Here is a 19,408-nt window from a genome sequence, read left to right on the forward strand (position 1 = left end):
CGATTTCAGAATTACTATCATTTTTTTTTTCCTGGGTTATTCTGTTTTATTTGATATGCTATATCAGAATACATTTCATTCATAAAAGCAAAATGACTAGAAATGCATGAATTAGCAATAACAAGCTATCAACAACAGACTCTGTGGTTGACATGCTCAGAATGTATGTGACATGTCATGTGGTGTGATGTCAGTGTTACTCGCAGATGTAGCACAAGATGTTAGCAAAATGCTGAAATGACATTACTTGTCTTAACACATATCATTTTAAATATCTGAACGTGCAAACGTACTATATCGAATCTGGGACGGCTTGTGTGCAGTATCGGCACACGCAGTCCCCGAAATTTCCTTTTTATATCCACAGTAACGGAGAATTACACCCACGCCCATTTATAAACATATCGCTGAGGGTAAAGCTGCCATAACACTGAAACGTGACATCAAATAACGCTTCCTATTATATCACAAATCATGCGTTTAGAATGCATGGTGGTGTTTTTTTTATGTGAGAAACCTGCACTCAAGCATATTCCACTGAGTGTGTGTACAAGAGCACATGCAAGACGCCACACTGTTCTCTGTGGGACATTTCGGGCAGGTGGGGGAAATCTTGAGACCCATACGGGGTGGTTGTACTTCAGTCTAAGATTGTAATGTCACACCTGTGCAACAGTACCTGTAGCTTGAATATTGTACTCTGTATGATCATGTCCTGACAGTGTGTGAGAGTGTGAATATTGGCTTGTTTTAATGCATCTGCAAGTGTGTTTCACTCCCCGATAGTTCTTCCTTCGTGGGGACATGTTCTCCTCTCCCTGCACTTAAATTGCTATGTGACACTGACAATTGCACAAACACACAAAACACGTTACCTAAAGCATCACAGCCTCGGCCTTATTATTATTATTATTGTATATACCTAGAAGAATTTCTGACCCATCACAACACACCTTGGAATAAATTACTATAGTAAGAGCCAGTCTCTTGGACACTGAGTAAAAGTTTGAGACTAATAATCGGTTTGGCAACCGATATTAATTTTTTTTTTTACCGATATTCACATTTTTTGCTTGGTTATCGGTTCTTTAATGATAGGTACTGAAGTGTGCCATTTAGTAGAGGTCTAAAGAATAGGCAACAATGCCATTGTGCAACTTTATGTTGATGCAAAATAAAATGTTTGCATAATTTGCTTTTTACATGACAAAACAATGAGAAACATGAAGCATTGTCGGTTAGACCAAAACAGATGAAAATGAATTTGCAAGCAATCTCAAAACAACTAAATAGGGATGCACCGATATGAACATTTTGGGCGATAACCAATAATTGTTTATATTTGAAAGCCGATAACCGATATATTGGCCGATAAATCTAAATTTTAAAAAAGCCATGTCCCAAGCACACAATTATATGAATATTTTGGCCGATACCGATAATTGTATATATTTGAAAGCCGATAACCGATATATTGGCCGATAAATCTAAATAAATGAACATTTTGGCCAATACAGATAATTCTTTATATTTGAAAGCAGATGACCGATATATTGGCCGATAAATCTAACATTTTAAAAAGCCATGTCCCAAGCACACAATTATATGAATATTTTGGCCGATACCGATAATTGTGTATATTTGAAAGCCGATAACCGATATATTGGCCGATAAATCTAAATAAATGAACATTTTGGCCAATCCAGATAATTCTTTATATTTGAAAGCAGATGACCGATATATTGGCCGATAAATCTAAATTTTAAAAAGCCATGTCCCAAGCACACAATTATATGAAAATTTTGGCCAATACCGATAATTCTTTATATTTGAAAGCCGATTACTGATATATTGGCCAATAAAATTTATTTAAAAAAGCACACAATTATAATGTTCTCATTATAATATTATGTAGCCTATATGACAGACTTGCATTGTACATTGTACTTAACTGTATTTTCCTTTTATTAAATGATTTCAATTATATTTCAAGCAATTCAAAACCATAATGGTGGACAGTGGGCATCTAAAATGTTTCAGTTGAAGGAAAATTAATCCATTATTTATCTGCTTTAATATATTGGCCAAATTTTCTTATCGGGCCGATTAACGATAATATTAAAAATTAACATATATCGGCCGATACCAATATGGTGGCCGATATATCGTGCGTTAAAACAAAAACCAAATTATAATGCAAAAAATGCTATTATTAATATTTAAAATTATCTGGAAACAAATTATAATGCATATGTTTTATTTAATTAGTCAAAAAAAATGAAAATAAGGGTTATTAAAAATTGGTCATTAACTAAAATCTATTAGTTTGTTTTCATTTGTGTCTAAGAAACTGGCTCTAACACCGTCACGACAAATACTCACAAAACCTCAGCAATCATGTGTCTAATTGGAATACGGATGTGAATAATGTTAATCAAACGCTTACATGCTAAACATATAGTTGCAAGCCTACAATTAGTATGTGAAATTCAGGTATTAAGACGTGATGATTGTTTAACATTTTTTGTACAAAAAAAAAGAAGCTGTTGGTGCTGGAGGTTTAATATTTCGATCAAAATGATGTTCACCGCTTTCACCCCACCACAATCTAACACATTCACATGTCCTTGTGAAGCCCCCACCTCCCAACAACAAACCTGCACCTGTCCATTCGAGAACGTCTGGAGCTCACTGTGTGTTAATGTCATGGACGTCAGTGAATCTTTGAGTTTGCATTGCTGTCTTTTCTACTCATTTCTACCGGTAACTCTTTCTATTCATAGCCAAATATGAGGCGGGCCTTCCTGTGTCTGTGTGCCAATCACAGACCAGCATGGTCCTGGTCTGATGGTCGCCCAGCGTGGTTTTATACATGCACATTTTTTTAAAAGAACTTTTTTGTTTTTTCTTTGTTTTTAATTTTTTTTCCTCATTGGTTGATTTGTGTATAAAGAGGCAAAGTTCTGTCACTAATATGCCACTCTATTCAAAATAAAACCTGATTGGTTATCTCTGTAGCTGCTGTGATTTAATTGGTTAAAAGCCTGAAGTTGGCTATGCTTGGAATACCATACTACTATACTATTCATACTATATCTGTAGTCAGTGTTTGGGAAAATTACTTTTAAAAGTAATGCATTACAATATTGCGTTACTTCGTAAAAAAAAAAAAAAAAAAGTAGCTAATTGCATTTCTAGAAGTTACTTTTGTGTTACTTTTTCTCATCTGGGCTGGTCTTGCTTGTTTGTTTTTTAATAACAACAACAACAAAAAGTTCTATTTTTTGCTAATGTTAAGGTCATTTCACACCAAAAATGAAATGAATAAGCCTCATGCTGAAGGAAATGCATATTTACTCCTGTACACTAGAGGGTGCAACTCAAACAAACCTTTCAGCTGTGCTGCCATTCTGGATTGCAGAAGAATATTATACAGGAGGAGAAAGTTCAACACTCTTATTTCTAAATCTAATCTAAAGTCATTTTTGATAATTAGTATAGTTGAATTAGATCATTGAAGGTCAGCAGCAAAGACATTGGTTAATAATGTGAGATATAAAGTATATTTGTATATTTTAATATAGTTAATTATTACAGGTTTGTGTAAAATTCTGAGATTGCATTTCACTGTTTTTATTCATTTTGAGGAATACTGAATGTTTTCGTGCAAGTGAGATGAGTAAATGCATGTTCACATTTAGTCTAGAAGTACAATAATCATGTTCACACAGCGCATACAACACCTCTGAACTTTATTTCTCTCAACATGGGGACAGGAGAGCTGTCAGTCAATAATGTGAAAAAGTAACTTGCATTACTTATTTGAAAAAGTAATCTGATTATGTAACTCAAGTTTCTCGTAATGCGTTACCCCCAACACTGTCTGTAGTATACTAAGTGCTCAGAATTCTGCATCTTACAATAGGTGTGTTGAAGCGGCGCTGCACAGACCGATCAGTGTCTGACATCCAAGTACAGCGAGAGATTCAAAAGCATACTGAACCTCCGTCTGTACTCTAATCTGTGGTACTTTGATGTCATTCACCGATCAGTCTGTGCAGCGCACAGCTTCAAGTTGAACACACCGAATGGCTGCGTACTTAAATCGCATACTCGAGTGGGTACTACTTTTTCAAACATTACTTCACGACCTCTAAAAAAAAAAAGCAAAAAATGTGTGTAGTATCAATGGCTCTGTCTCAAATGGCACCCTAAACCCTCACAGTCTTCCTCTGAGTCCGCACTTTCACGACGTAATGCCTCTTTGACTGCCGGGTAAAGTCCTCTACGTAGGTCACAGTCTTGCGGGCTCAGCAGAAGTGCACATCGAGGACGCATAGCAGCCGAAACGGGGGGCGCTCACGAGCACCCTTCTTTAAGCTTAAATGACGAATGGGACACCCTACGGTCTTAACGGACACGCAGCGGCCATTGTAAGTCCACAAGACCGAAAATGCACATGAAGTGTGCCATTTGGGACAGGGCCAATGTAATCCGGACGTACTACATTCACCATGTTGTCATTATCATGTGACCTACCAGCATCACTGCCATTCACAAATCCTCTACCGTGGCCTCATGGGATAGTAAAGTGTCCATCGTATGCACACTTCAGAATCTCATCAGATGACTTTTTGGGGTACTTTTTGCCTACCCTTTTATGAGTACTGTGAATTCACATATTTGTCACATACTGTTTTTCGCTTATTATATAGTAGGGAAGTATGTGATTTTGGATGCAGCCAATGGCATGTGCTTGACTTGACCTTCCATTTGCTGTCATTGTTAATCCAGAAACAATATCAGCCACAATTTTAACTCCGGCTGCGTCTGAAATCGCATACTTCCCTACTATATAGTTGGTGTTAAATAATTTCTTATTTCTTGGGCTTCACTTTTTGACTTTCTCTGTGTCTTGGGATTTTTCCATTGTGCACATCATGTACCTACCTAGACAAAACAAGAAGTAGTCGTCCTTGGACACACTGACACTCTCACGCGTAACCAGAAGTTGAAGACACGCACACATTTACGCACATACATTTCTTATTTGTTATTATATTTCGTGAAATGCCATACATGGTGTAACGAGGCAGGACTCAAGGTAAGATCCACCTGCAGGCTTTATTAAACAGAGTTCGTAGTTAAACAGGCAATGGTCAAACAGTGGCAAACAGGTATGGCAGAGAGCAGGCAGAATTGTAGTCGAGGAACAGGCAAAGAATCAGGGCAGGCAGATATCTTTCACAAAACCAGGAAACAATAAACAATCCAAAAGGTCCAAAGGGCAGGCGGCAGAGATACGAACACGGGGAACAGACAGGATCAGAAACAGGCAGGCAGACAGACAGGGTAAATAACGCTCAGAATTGTACACTGGGTGAAACAAGACCTCGCAATATGTGTCTGTGAGTGAGAGTCCTTTATAGTCCAGGTAAAGAGCTTCAGGAGTATGTGGCAATAGGTGATTGGTGGAGTGAGTACAGGTGATAGGCAAGGAGGATGCTGGGAAGTATAGTCCGGAACTGTCAGGATTCATGACACATGGAAAGGTTTGATTCTTAAGTCGTATAATTGGATGCTTCAAGCCATCCTGGAGATTGTTGTCTGACCTATGTCTATAAATATCACCCTTCTTCCTGAATAAATCTGAGAATGCTTTGTACCACATTTGATCTATGTCTGCTTGGTCATTCTCCCGAGGCCTCGCGCTGCTGTTGCCACACATCACAGGGGTTGAGGCGCCTGTTTCTTAACTGATGACTGAGTCTACAAATATTCTACCTATTATTGAGATTTTGATCTAACAGTTTGGGGGCTCGTCCGGGATTTGAACCCGGGACCTCTCGCATCAATTATCTCTGTCTCTGTCACATCAGAGTTTATCAGTAAAGTAGTATGTCCAAATTCACAGTACTCATAAAACAGTAGGCAAAAAGTACCCGGATGACCTACTACTTCCAGCGAGATTCTGAAGTGTGCATACGATGGACACTTTACTATCCCTAGAGGCAACGGGAGAAGATTTGTGAATGGCAGTGAAGCGATGCTTCTGACGCTGGTACGTGATAGTGTCAACATGGTGAATGTAGTACATCCGGAATACATTCATACTACACACACACTCATACTATCCCTGCGTTCCATTCGGAAGGGCTCATCCCTATGCCCTAATCCTTTCAGAGGGTTTACCCTCCGGAGTGAGAACTTCGAAGGGATGAAGGGTGTAGGGGTCAAAAAAACTCTTTTTTTTGGAACGCACTTCTGCGTCATCTTAACGAGACAATCAAGGAGTAGATTGTGCAAGCCTGCGCCCTGTTTAACATTAGTTTATTTTAGGTTTATCGCATATAGGCTATATTGTATCTATGTATTTTAAACATTTGAATGGACTGATAAAGGGAGCTGTAAAGTATTTTTGTTGAAGTACAATGTCGTTTTGACCATAATAATGTGCCAAATCTAACTCATATAAATACTGCAGTAGTATAGAAAAATATTATACATACATTTATAGTTAAAAATCGAACTCTGAGCCTCCTGTACCCATTCTGTGACGTCAAACAACTTCCCTGTGCAAAGGATCATGGGGGCCCGAAGTGTCCATCAGATGTACCCTTTGAAATCCTTCATTCAGAAGGGCCCTTTCATGTGGCCTGTTTTGAGCACTTCGGTTTGGAACGACCTTTCAATATGGCGACCATGATTATTTTCACTCCGAAGTGCCCTTCGGAGGGCAATATATCCCGTTTGGAACGCACCGTATATAGAATGTACTTTTTTTTGGACGGTTGCTAAGTAATTACTTAAGTACCTACTCAAGAGAGTATGCGATTTCTTTGGCATCTTCATTATTGAGCAGACTATCAAGAGTTTTATGCAAAGTTGGAGTGCAAAAAATAAATGCAAAGTCGATTTTCTTTCCTCAGAGGATAACCGGGCACACACTGAATCAAACACACAAGTGCACAGGTCACGAAACACAGTTTTTGAAACATTTATTGTTGGACAGTGTGTCAAGTTTCAAACTATTTTTTTTTTTTAAATAAGCACACTATTAAAAATATATACACATATATATATATATATATATATATATATATATATATATATATATATAAAAATATATAAAAATATATATATATATATATATATATATATATATATATATATATATATATATATATATATATATATATATATATATATATATATATATATATATATATATACACATATATATATACACATATATATATATATATATATATATATATATATATATATATATATATAAAAATTACAAAAATACAAGCTACTGAAACTTTAGTTAGAATTAAATTTTAAAAAAAAGTAGTGAGAAGAAAAATAAGGTCAAAATGACAGACATTATGATATATGCCTATATATTTCTATATACTATAAATATTTTTATTTTTATTACTTGTTAGTGAAGGTGAATTCAACAGTACATACTGAAGCTGATGGAAACACGCCTCCTCTGCATGTCATGTCACGTGATGTAACCTGAGCGGCGTCTGCAGGTTATCAATCAATACTGATGCTCGAGTTTGCGCTTCACTCAAGCTCAATAACTTTAATATCAGGTTTACAGATAGACGCCTGTGCGCGCGGCAACACGATGGCCGAAGATGCCTTGTTTGTCAGTGATTACGGTGGGTGATGTGATGTAAATGAGCTGATTGACTCATTGTTTTTGACACCGATAATTGTCTAATTGGACTCATTTCTAAAACGGATACAAGGTCTAATGGTTTGATACTCAGGGCGGAGGTTCAATTTATTCTCTAATTAGTGATAAATAAGCACGTGGAGAAAGCGTCATGTTTAACACATAACATTAAAGTAATTTTTATAACTTTAACTGGATGGTAAAGTCTCAGGCAGTATCATTTTTATTGTTTTCACACACACACACACACACACAGAGAAAGACACGTTTTTTTCACGTGCTTTTGAACAATAGTAACATTCAACGCATAAAGAACTTTGAACTGTAAAAGAGTTTATGATAAAGTTAATCTAAAACTAAAACAGTTTCTTTTTTGAGGTAAGGAGAGCCATGATTCGAATTTAAAGGGATAGTTCACCCAAAAATGGAAACTCTGTCATTTCCTCATCCTCAAGTTGTTCCAAACCTGTATGATTTTCTTCTGTGGAACATAAAAAATATATTTTTAGAATGTCTCAGGTTTCTTTTTTTCTTTCTTTTTTATTTGTATGTGTTTTAAATGGTTAGTTCACCTACAAATGAAAATTACGTCATGTCGTTCCACACCCGTAAGACCTTCGTTCATCTTCAGTACACAAATTAAGATATTTTTGATGAAATCCGATGGCTCAATGTACCTTAATATTATAAAGCGATGAGAATACTTTTTGGGTGCCAAAAAAACAAAATAACGACTTTATTCAACAATATTTAGTGATGGCTGATTTCAAAACACTGCTTCGTGAAGCTTCGAAGCATTACAAATCTTTTGTTTCGAACCAGTGGTTCGTAGTACCAAAGTGCCAAACACTGCTTCGAAGCAGTGTTTTGAAATCGGCCATCACTAGATATTGTTGAAAAGTCGTTATTTTGTTTTTTTGGCTCCCAAAAAGTATTCTCGTCACTTTATAATATTAAGGTTGAACCACTGAACTCACATGAACTGTTTTAAATACGTCTTTAGTAGCTTTCTAGATCTTGAAAGGTTTGTTGACATTGCTGTCAATAGAGGCCTCACTGAGCCTTCGGATTTCATCAAAAATATCTTAATTTGTGAACGAAGGTCTTACGGGTGTAGAACGACATGAGGGTAATTAATGACATTATTTTCATTTTTGGGTACTAACCCTTTAATACAATGAAAGTCAATGGTAACCAAAACGGTTTGGTTACCAAAATTCTTCAAAATATCTTTTGTGATCCACAGAAGAAAGTAAGTTACACAGGTTTGGAACAACAGGAAGGTGACTAAATGATGACTGAATTGTCATTTTTGGTGAATTGTCCCTTTAGAAAACAAAGTTTGAGAGTTTTATAGATCAGAGAGATAATAATCAGTTCTAAATTAAAGGTGCCCTAGAACGTTTTTTCACAAGATGTAATATAAGTCTAAGGTGTCCCCTGAATGTGTCTGTGAAGTTTCAGCTCAAAATACCCCATAGATTTTTTTTATTAATTTTTTTAACTGCCTATTTTGGGGCATCATTAACTAAGCACCGTTTCAGGCTTCGGCCCCTTTAAATCCTCGCGCTCCCCGCCCCCAGGCTCTCGACTATAATACAGTGCATAAACAAAGTTCACACAGCTAATATAACCCTCAAATGGATCTTTACAAAATGTTCATCATGCATACTGCATGCATGCTTCAGATCATGTGAGTATAGTATTTATTTGGATGTTTACATTTGATTCTGAATGAGTTTGATGGTGCTCCGTGGCTAACGGGCTAATGCTACACTGTTGGAGAGATTTATAAAGAATGAAGTTGTGTTTATGAATTATACAGACTGCAAGTGTTTAAAAATGAAAATAGTGACGGCTCTTGTCGCCGTGAATACAGTAATAACCGATGGTAACTTTAACCACATTTAACAGTACATTAGCAACATGCTAACGAAACATTTAGAAAGACAATTTACAAATATCACTAAAAATATCATGTTATCATGGATCATGTCAGTTACTATTGCTCCATCTGCCATTTTTCGCTATTGTTCTTGCTTGCTTACCTAGTCTGATGATTCAGCTGTGCACAGATCCAGACGTTAATACTGGCTGCCCTTGTCTAATGCCTTGAACATGGGCTGGCATATGCAAATATTGGGGGCGTACATATTAATGATCCCGACTGTTACGTACCAGTCTGTGTTATGTTGAGATTCGCCTGTTTTTCAGAGGTCTTTTAAACAAATGAGATTTATATAAGAAGGAGGAAACAATGGGGTTTGAGACTCAATGTATGTCTTTTCCATGTACTGAACTCTTGTTATTCAACTATGCCAAGGTAAATTCAATTTTTGATTCTAGGGCACCTTTAAAGTAGATTTCATTCATTGCAAGTTTGCTGGTTAGTCTTACTTAGTCTTTTTCTTGCGATCTCATGTTTATAGATGGTTCTTGTTTTCTGTGTGAAGAGGATGAGCAGAGAGGGTATTGTAGATACAGAAATGCAGAGAAAGAGAATGAGAGAGAAATAAACAGTGATGCAGAAGAAGTGGAAGACAAGGAGTCAAGCGAGTTCAAGAGTGACTCTGAGCTGAAACTAGAGGAAATAACTGAGGAGAACCAGACAGCAGAACCTGAAGAAAGGAAAACAGAGACGGAAGAGGAAGAAAAAACTGAAGACAACAAGCAGAAAAATGAGAAAAGCACAGAAGAAGAAGAGCAAAACAAGAAAGTAGATATCGTTGAGTCGGATGAAGAAGATAAGCAGGAAAGTATGTTAGGTTTAAACAAAGATGATGAAACAAAGACAGATGGTGGTGATGATGATGATGACGAAGAGGCAAGCAACTTGCTGGTGCCTCCTCTAGAGGACGACTGTATTTTGCAGATGGGCCCAGATTGCACCATAGACCTGGTGATGGTGTGTGATCAGTCGGTAGCGAGGTGTATGAATGAAGACCTTTTGTTATGCCCCCCCAAGTCTTCAGATTTCTCCCAGCAGCCCTCTATAAAATCCCCACCAAGACCATTATCTATCACGTTACCGCCTCAAAATCCCACAGCGTTCCCCTTTCAGCCCCAGCCGCTTCTTCAACCTCAGATCCCACCGCAGGTCCAGTTGGAGGCCTCGTGCTTGGGCAAACGGCCCTATGGAAGCAGCCCTGCTGTTGATCCCCAGGCCATGAGGCCGCTGGAGGTGACGCTGCGGCAGGTGTACACCACTCGCCGATACACCCGATTCGCCAGCAGAGCGGCCCTTATGCCTCTGGCCTCCGTCGGAGGAGAAACCTGCACTCAGGTTTTACCTTCCATCAGCGCTGACGTGCCTCTAATGCCTCCGAAGAAGAAAACACGCACCTTCTACAGCACTGGTGAGAGAATGTACATATTAAAGGAGTGGTTCGCCTGAAAAATGAATAATCTGTCATGATTTACTCACCTTCATGTGATTCCAAACCATGACTCACAAAAGAAGATATTTTGAAAAGTGTCTCAGTGTTTTGCTGTTCATACAATCCAAAATTCTTCAAAATATCTTCTTTTGTGTTCCACGGAAGAACACTTGGACTTTAATATATAAATATTTGTATAAATATGTGTCATATATATATATATATATATATATATATATATATATATATATATATAAAATGTATGTATATATGTATATGCATATATATACTGGTACTGGTCAAAAGTTACTATTTTTAATGTGTTTGAATGAAGTCTCTTATGCTCATCAAGCCTGAATTTATTTGATCAAAAATACAGAAAAAACATTAATATTGTGAAATATTACAATTTAAAATAATTGTTTTCTATTTTAATATACTTTAAAATATAATATATTTCTGTGATGCAAAGCTGAATTTTCAGCATCATTACTCCAGTCTTTTGTGTCACATGATCCTTCAGAAATCATTGTAATATGCTGATTTGTTATCAGTGTTGGAAACAGTTGTGCTACTTTAATATTTTTTTATAATCTGTGATAATTTTTTCAGGATTCTTTGATGAATATAAAGTTTATAAAGAACAGTGTTTATTTAAAATATAAATCTTTTGTAACAATATACACTATTGTTTAAAAGTTAGGGGTCAGTATTTTTTCTTTTCTTTTTTTTTGGAAGAAATTAATACTTTTATTCAGCAAGGATGTGTTAAATTGATAAAAAAAAGTGATAGTAAAGACTAGAAAAATATTTCTGTTTTGAATAAACGCTGTTCTTTTTAACTTTTTATTCATCAATGAATCCTGAAAAAAGTATCACAGGTTATTAAAAAAAGCAGCACAACTGTTTCCAACATTGATAATAACTGAGTATCAAATCAGCATATTAGAATGATTTCTGAAGGATCATGTGACACTGAAGACTGGAGTAATGATGCTGAAAATTCAGTGTTGAATCACATAAATAAATTATATTTTAAAGTATATTAAAATAGAAAACCATTATTTTAAATTGTAATAATATTTCACAATATTACTGTTTTTACTGTATTTTTGATCAAATAAATGCAGCTTTGATGAGCAGAAGTCTTCTTTCAAAAACAAACTTTTGACCAGTACTGTATATATATATATATATATATATATATATATATATATATGAATGTATAAATGTGTGTGTGTGTGTGTGCGCGTGCACTGGTTTGACCTACATTATGAGGACTCAAAGTCCTTATATTGTAGTGTGTGTTGTATTCCTTATATTGTAGGCCACGCCCCCTACATTATGAGGACATGCTGATGTCCTTATAATTCAAAATGCTAAATAAACATACTAAAAAGATATTAAAAATGCAGAGAATTTTCTGTGATGAGTAGGTTTAGGGGTAAGGGCTAGAAAATGTCATTAGCTCAGTATAAAAACCATTACGCCTATGAAATGTCCTCATAATAATAGGTGTACCAACATGTTTGTGTGTGTGTAGATCAGTTGGAGGAGCTGGAACGTGTATTTCAGGATGATCACTACCCTGATGGAGACAAGAGAAAGGAGATCGCGGCCTCCATCGGTGTTACGCCCCAGAGAATCATGGTCATCCATTCCTTATGACCCCAAGCCCCTTCTCACATTAATCTGTCATTAAATTAATCAAAATACATGCAAGTGTGAATAATTGTACTCTGATCCTCGTATCAGGTGTGGTTTCAGAACCGTCGAGCCAAATGGAGAAAAACAGCGAAAACCACAACAAAAAAGCCTCCTGCCAGTCGGGGTCAACCTTGTGTCCAGGTCAACAGGTTAGTGTTTACACAATGCAGCAAACATATTGTGTGTGATGTAATGCGTATAATCGATTGTGTAATTAATTTGTGTGCACAGGCCACCAGTTTTCACAGCTCCTGCTGTTGCATCTCAACATCCCAAGCCTGGGAACACACTCCCCCCCTACAGTACCATCCGGACCAGCCGCACCAGTCCACAAGGTCACATGCTCAAACATACACCTAAACCTTTTAATTAAGCTCTATATTAGGACTATTTAATTCAATTATGCATTAAGACTGTTTAAGCTACACAATAGGACTTAGAGCTAATTGAAAATGCCTGCACATTCAAAACATGGGCACCTGTTTTGGAAACGCTTTATTTCGATAGTCTGCTTTAACTATAAGTAACTACATGTCAACTAGCAGTCATTAGAGTATTTGTAGACTGCTAACACTTTCTTTTGCTAACACTTTTGACATTCTACTGACTATTAGTGACTTTTCAGGTACATGTCATATTCTACTAACAGTCTACCTATACTTTAATGAGTTAGTTGGCATGTAGTTACTGTGGATTATCAAAATAAAGAGTAACCCCTGTTTTTTGTGCATATGCAATCAGGTCCAGCTTGTGTTGATGTGGCACCTTGTGTGTCTCAAGGAGGTTTTTTGGAGTACATGCCCCCTCCCATGCACAGTCCTCCTCCGATACGACGAGCCTCCTTGCCTCTCATCACGGCATACAACCCCTCGACTCACACCGTGTCCCTGCTGCTCGACACACCTGAGCACAGTGAGCCCAGCTCCGCAGACACAACACCGCTGAGTTTGCAGACTGACACAGGGTTAGTATGAAACTAGGTTACTCATCTGATGCAGTTCCTTTGTTAACCACTAGGTGTCACTAGACGGCATTTCATATAGTGATTTTTCAAAAGTGGAGGCCTGTACTACAGTTTAGCAGGTGTTCTTGCTGCTAAATGTCTTAATATTATTTGTAGTCTAAATCTGCATAACTGGCCATAGATGTGGAAAATCTGATCACAAAGAGAATGGTTTTTTTTTGTTTTTTTTTCAAATTCACCAAAAAATGAGAGTAAAGTTATTTATAATATTTCAAAATATTTATATTTCAAATAAATGCTGTTATTTTGTAACTTTCTACTCATCACAGAATCCTGAAAAAAAAGTAGCAAATCAGCATATTAGAATGATTTCTGAAGGATCATGTGACACTGAAGACTGGAGTAATGATGCTGAAAATTCAGCTTTGATCACAGGAATAAATTACATTTTACAATATATTAAAATGGAACGCTGTTATTTTAAATTGTAATAATATTTCAGAATATTATTGTTTTTGTATGCATTCGTTTACATGTACAATTAATCATTAAGCATATGCTTTTATCTAAAATGACTTACAAATGAGTAATTACTGTATTTTTTAATTTTATTTAATTTTTAATAATGCAGATTTGGTGAGTATGAGACTTTTTTCAAAAACATAACTTGAATTGTAGTGTATTGTTAGTAAAACAACAACAAAGAAAGTCATTTTATTTTGACTGAATCAGATTTCTTGCAGCATTCTTTAGAAAAAGTGTTTGTGTGTAAACTGTATGGACAAGATAGAATTATTAATGCATAAATCAATCTATTCAGTTTCCACACATCATGTCATTATTTCTAAATGTATATAATTCCTAGAATTAATGGTATTTATATAAATTAATAATATTTAGTAATATCGATTATTTATCATTATTCATTTTAGTTCTTGAAATGTTTATATAATAATGCAAATTTTATGGATTATGATATTGACCTTTGTGTTTGTAGTAAAAAATTACTAAACAAACAAAATATAATTTTAACTTTTTTTTCTCCACCTGAAATTTTTGTGAAAATGATCCAAAATGCTAGAAGTGACTGGCAACTTTTTTTTTTTTTTTAAACGGGAAAAATAGTGGCTTATATGAGGCTTATTATTATTATTATTATTACTATTGAAAGATAGTACAGTCTAGTGTCTCACAGGAGACGGATCACATGTGCTCCACTGTCTTCATTCCTGTTGGTTGTCACTGCACTGCTTGTTTGCATAAATTAAAACTGGACACGCCCACATCATGTTGCTGCAAACTTCCAGCTCTCATTAAAATCAGTGCGATCTGGTTGCTTTGTCGCTGCAGGTGGAATACCACCTTTATGTTCAAAACAATCAAATCTTTTAATGTCACATAATTTTGATCCTCAAATCTATTTCTGCTGTTCACAGGATTGACTATGACAGCCTGGGCAACTCTGTAAAGATGGACTTCATGACTTCTGCTCCACAGAACAGCACTTTAAATTACCAGCTCAACACATTTCCTCAACAGTCTAACACCTTATTAGCTCAACAGACTAATAGTCTCCTACCTCAGCAAACAAACACTCTGTTACCCCAACAAACTAGCTGTCTTATGCCCCAGCAGTCCAGCACACTAATGCCCCAGTACTCTCACCTGTCGTACCTCACGCCCTCTCCTTACCTCACGCCCAACCCTACCGAGAGCAGCAGCGCTCCATATCTGCCCCTCAACAACACTCTTCCCGCCTACACCAGCAGTGGACACGCGTATCTCCAGCCTCAAACCGGCAACCAGATGCTGCTCCAGTCAGGAGTTCATGGTAAGTCCTCCACATTACACCACTGGAGGAAACATCTTTATATATAGTGGTAACTTACATGTTTCTATAAAGCATTTCAGGCCTACCCTTGGGCTACTGACATGTATAGTCAGCCGGGTCAGTATACACAGGCGGTGTTTCGGCCACAGTTATCGTCACAGGGTCATGAGAGCCAGTACACTCAGCTCCTGCCCCAGCAGCACTACGTTCAGCTCCAAGGAGCGCCGCAGCTGCCCAGCCTGCCTAAACCCACCCCTGACCCCCTACTGCCCAGTGTCAAGGTGGAGTCTGAGGACATGGGCCACAGTCAGCCAATCAGAGTCAGCGAGGCGGAGCCTACCTTTCATTGCGATTTTTCACCAATCAACTTTTAACAACAGCAGGTGATGTTTGTTTTAATTATTGTGCAGTGTGAATGTAGAGTCTGTATACACATATTGTGTGTTTTATAATTGCTAATAGAACAGTATTAGAGTCATTATTATTTTTGAAAACGGGTCAGGGGGCCGACAAGGGATGCTGGAGGTTCTGAGGAGAAATTTTAGTGGAAAAAATGTGCAAAAAAAAAACTAAAGACTGGAAAACATAGTTTATTCAGTAGTTAATTTCATTAAGTTAAAAAAAAAAATCTCTAACATCTCTAAAATCTCTCTCCTTGCAAAGTGTTTGTGTTGAATCAGGATTATTATAGTTAACTAAAACTAAAACCATATAAATAAACATTTTTTGTTACTAAAATAAATGTTAAAAGCAAGTGAAAAAAAAAAAAAATAGATATAGTGAATAAAAAAATTCAGACATTTCTCATTTACCTTTAGTAAAATAACTAAAACTGGAATAAAAACAAAAAATAATAATTAAAAAACACCTAGACATTAAAAAAAAAAAAAAAAAAAAAAAAATGCCAAAAACACAACAAATTCACTATAACTTTAAATAAAATGAAAATGAAAACTGAAAATATAAAATAAAAATGAATTCAAAAAAAAATTTTTTTTTGTTACTTGAAATAAAATAAACGTTAAAAGTAAGTGAAATGAATAAAAAAAATGGATATAGTGAAAATTTACATTTAATTTAACTTGTACTAATACTAACTAAAACTGGAATAAAAATTAATTTAAAAAATAGAAATTTAAAAAAAAAAAAAAACTAATAAAAATGACAAAAACACAACAAATTCACTATAACTTTAAATAAAATTAAAATGAAAACTGAAAATATAAAATAAAAATGAATTAAAAAAACATTTTTTTGTTACTTGAAAGAAAATAAACGTTAAAAGTAAGTGAAATGAATAAAAAAAATGGATATAGTGAAAATTTACATTTAATTTAACTTGTACTAATAATAACTATAATAACTAAAACTGGAATAAAAATTAATTTAAAAAATAGACATTTTAAAAAAAATTAAAACTAATAAAAATGACAAAAACATTCAACACATTCAGTAAAATAAAATGAAAATGAAAACTGAAAATAAAAAATAAAAATGAATTTAAAATATTAATTAAAGCTAAAATTAATCATAGTGTCTGAATGATGCTGAGTCTTTATATTTTAAAAATAATTGTATAAATAAATTAAAATAGATTTAGAAAAGATAGATTTTAAAATAGATTTAGATTCTTTTTAGGTTTATAAGTCTGAAAATGTTTTCTAATATATATATATATATATATATATATATATATATATATATATACAGCTATGGAAAAATTAAGAGACCACTTAACATTGATTTCTGAACTTGGAGTGGTCTCTTAATTTTTTTCCATAGCTGTATAATAGTATAAAAGTCATTAATAATTTAATGCTAAATAATATCACATACTATTTCATTATACAGTTTAAATCAGTCTTGATGCATGAATTTATGTATCTGCCTTTATATTTTACAATAGGATATTTGAGGGTCCTTTGTATCAAAAAGTTTGAAAACCCTTGAAGTAGATCAGCATAGTGATTATTACACAGATAGAAAACACTGGTCACGCTGATCTTTTGGCAGGTTTTGCAGGATATTTAGAGGGACCAACTTGGCCAGGCTGTCAGACCATCAAACCAGCTGTTTCATTTAGCCAACTTGTGTTCAGGTGCCCTTTTGTGTCAGTGCCTGATGTTACTGATAAACGTCTGTGTTGTGTTTCAGGGTACCGACTGAGAAGATCCACAGGCAATATTTTCATTTCTTTATATGTTTGTCTTCTGTTTTTGCTGTGGTGTGCAGGAGCCATTAAAATGCTCTTTCTCTGAAGTTTTGCTGTGTTGGTTATTATGTTTGAGCACAAGATTTAGTGGACTAAGAATCAGTCATATACACAGGCAGTGATGATAGGATGTGTTCAGGCCTTTATGTTTGGCCCCCCTTTTTGTATTTCACCTATTACATAGTAGGGAGGTATTCGATTCCGGACACAGCCAGAGATTGGGGAAAAAAGTGTGCGTGAGCACCTGTAGAAGAGACTAGCAATTGCCACAAGGGGGCGCTGTTTTACAAGAGCATTGATCTCAGTTTAAGAGTCCTGCACACTTCTCTATAACACTACAACACACTACTGAGGTCTTTTTGAAAGGTTTTTTTTGGAAGCATTCAGTCGTCCTCACCTCTCATCACTACATACTTTTATTCTCTTTCTCCATAGATCTACTCAGCTGCTCTCAAGTGGGATTGAATAAGGACAGGACATGTTTTTTTCAAAGATATTTTTGTACAAAGAAAATTTAAAAAAATACGCCAGAAATACTGCATGATCATTACACCACAGCCTGCTCTTACGCAGTGTTAATATAACCATCACACATACGCAAATGCATGCTCTACTTCCCTTCCACTTCCTGTCTCTGGTTGCCTTCAGATGTAGTGAGAAACTTGGTGAGATAAAAGTAAACGCCTGTGGCATGTTTGCTTGTTAGTCTGACCTCTTAATACTTACAAATTAAATCACTGGGAATGCAAACTTAAGTCATGAGTAATTATTTATTCAGTGGTCACTCTAAAAAATGTTAAAAGGCTGCAAAAATTCAATTAAATAACATTAATGATGAAGTTATTTATTTATTCGGTTACAGACATTTTACTGACTGTAAGTAACTTTGCAACTACAGGTGCTGGTCATATAATTAAAAAGTTGATTTATTTCACTAATTCCATTCAAAACGTGAAATTGTATATTATATTCATTCATTACACACAGACTGATATATTTCAAATGTTTATTTCTTTTAATTTTGATGATTATAACTGACAACTAAGGGAAATCCCAAATTCAGTATCTCAGAAAATTAGAATATTGTGAAAAGGTTCAGTATTGAAGGCACCTGGTGCCACACTCTAATCAGCTAATTAACTCAAAACACCTTCAAAGGCCTTTAAATGGTCTCTCAGTCTAGTTCTGTAGGCTACACAATCATGGGGAAGACTGCTGACTTGACAGTTGTCCAAAAGACGACCATTGACACCTTGCACAAGGAGGGCAAGACACAAAAGGTCATTGCAAAAGAGGCTGGCTGTTCACAGAGCTCTGTGTCCAAGCACATTAATAGAGAGGTGAAGGGAAGGAAAAGATGTGATAGAAAAAAGTGTACAAGCAATAGGGATAACCGCACCCTGGAGAGGATTGTGAAACAAAACCCATTCAAAAATGTGGGGGAGATTCACAAAGAGTGGACTGCAGCTGGAGTCAGTGCTTCAAGAACCACTACGCACAGACGTATGCAAGACATGGGTTTCAGCTGTCGCATTCCTTGTGTCAAGCCACTCTTGAACAACAGACAGCGTCAGAAACGTCTAAAGACAAAAGGACTGGACTGCTGCTGAGTGGTCCAAAGTTA

The 19,408-nt window shown here is 35.8% G+C and overlaps 1 protein-coding gene across 1 annotated transcript; it reads left to right on the forward strand.

Moving 5' to 3' along the window:
• Window positions 1-7,522: 7,522 nt before the first annotated feature.
• LOC125275060 lies at window positions 7,523-17,848 on the forward strand. Its single transcript, XM_048201725.1, has 9 exons — window positions 7,523-7,676; window positions 10,123-11,049; window positions 12,614-12,720; window positions 12,826-12,926; window positions 13,009-13,112; window positions 13,519-13,741; window positions 15,178-15,572; window positions 15,645-15,955; window positions 17,727-17,848. The coding sequence occupies exons 1-8, from the start codon at window positions 7,562-7,564 to the stop codon at window positions 15,944-15,946; spliced, it is 2,274 nt and encodes a 757-aa protein (XP_048057682.1). The 5' UTR covers window positions 7,523-7,561; the 3' UTR covers window positions 15,947-15,955; window positions 17,727-17,848.
• The last annotated feature ends 1,560 nt before the right edge of the window (window positions 17,849-19,408 follow it).

Source organism: Megalobrama amblycephala, linkage group LG9 (genome assembly GCF_018812025.1).
Source record: "Megalobrama amblycephala isolate DHTTF-2021 linkage group LG9, ASM1881202v1, whole genome shotgun sequence".
NCBI classification, from domain to species: domain Eukaryota; kingdom Metazoa; phylum Chordata; class Actinopteri; order Cypriniformes; family Xenocyprididae; genus Megalobrama; species Megalobrama amblycephala.

Coding starts and splice junctions, on each gene's coding strand:
- LOC125275060 (XM_048201725.1), top strand. CDS start 7,562: ATGCTCGAGTTTGCGCTTCACTCAAGCTCAATAACTTTAATATCAGGT. Junction 7,677..10,122: donor CTTGTTTGTCAGTGATTACG/GTGGGTGATGTG, acceptor TCATGTTTATAG/ATGGTTCTTGTTTTCTGTGT. Junction 11,050..12,613: donor ACGCACCTTCTACAGCACTG/GTGAGAGAATGT, acceptor GTGTGTGTGTAG/ATCAGTTGGAGGAGCTGGAA.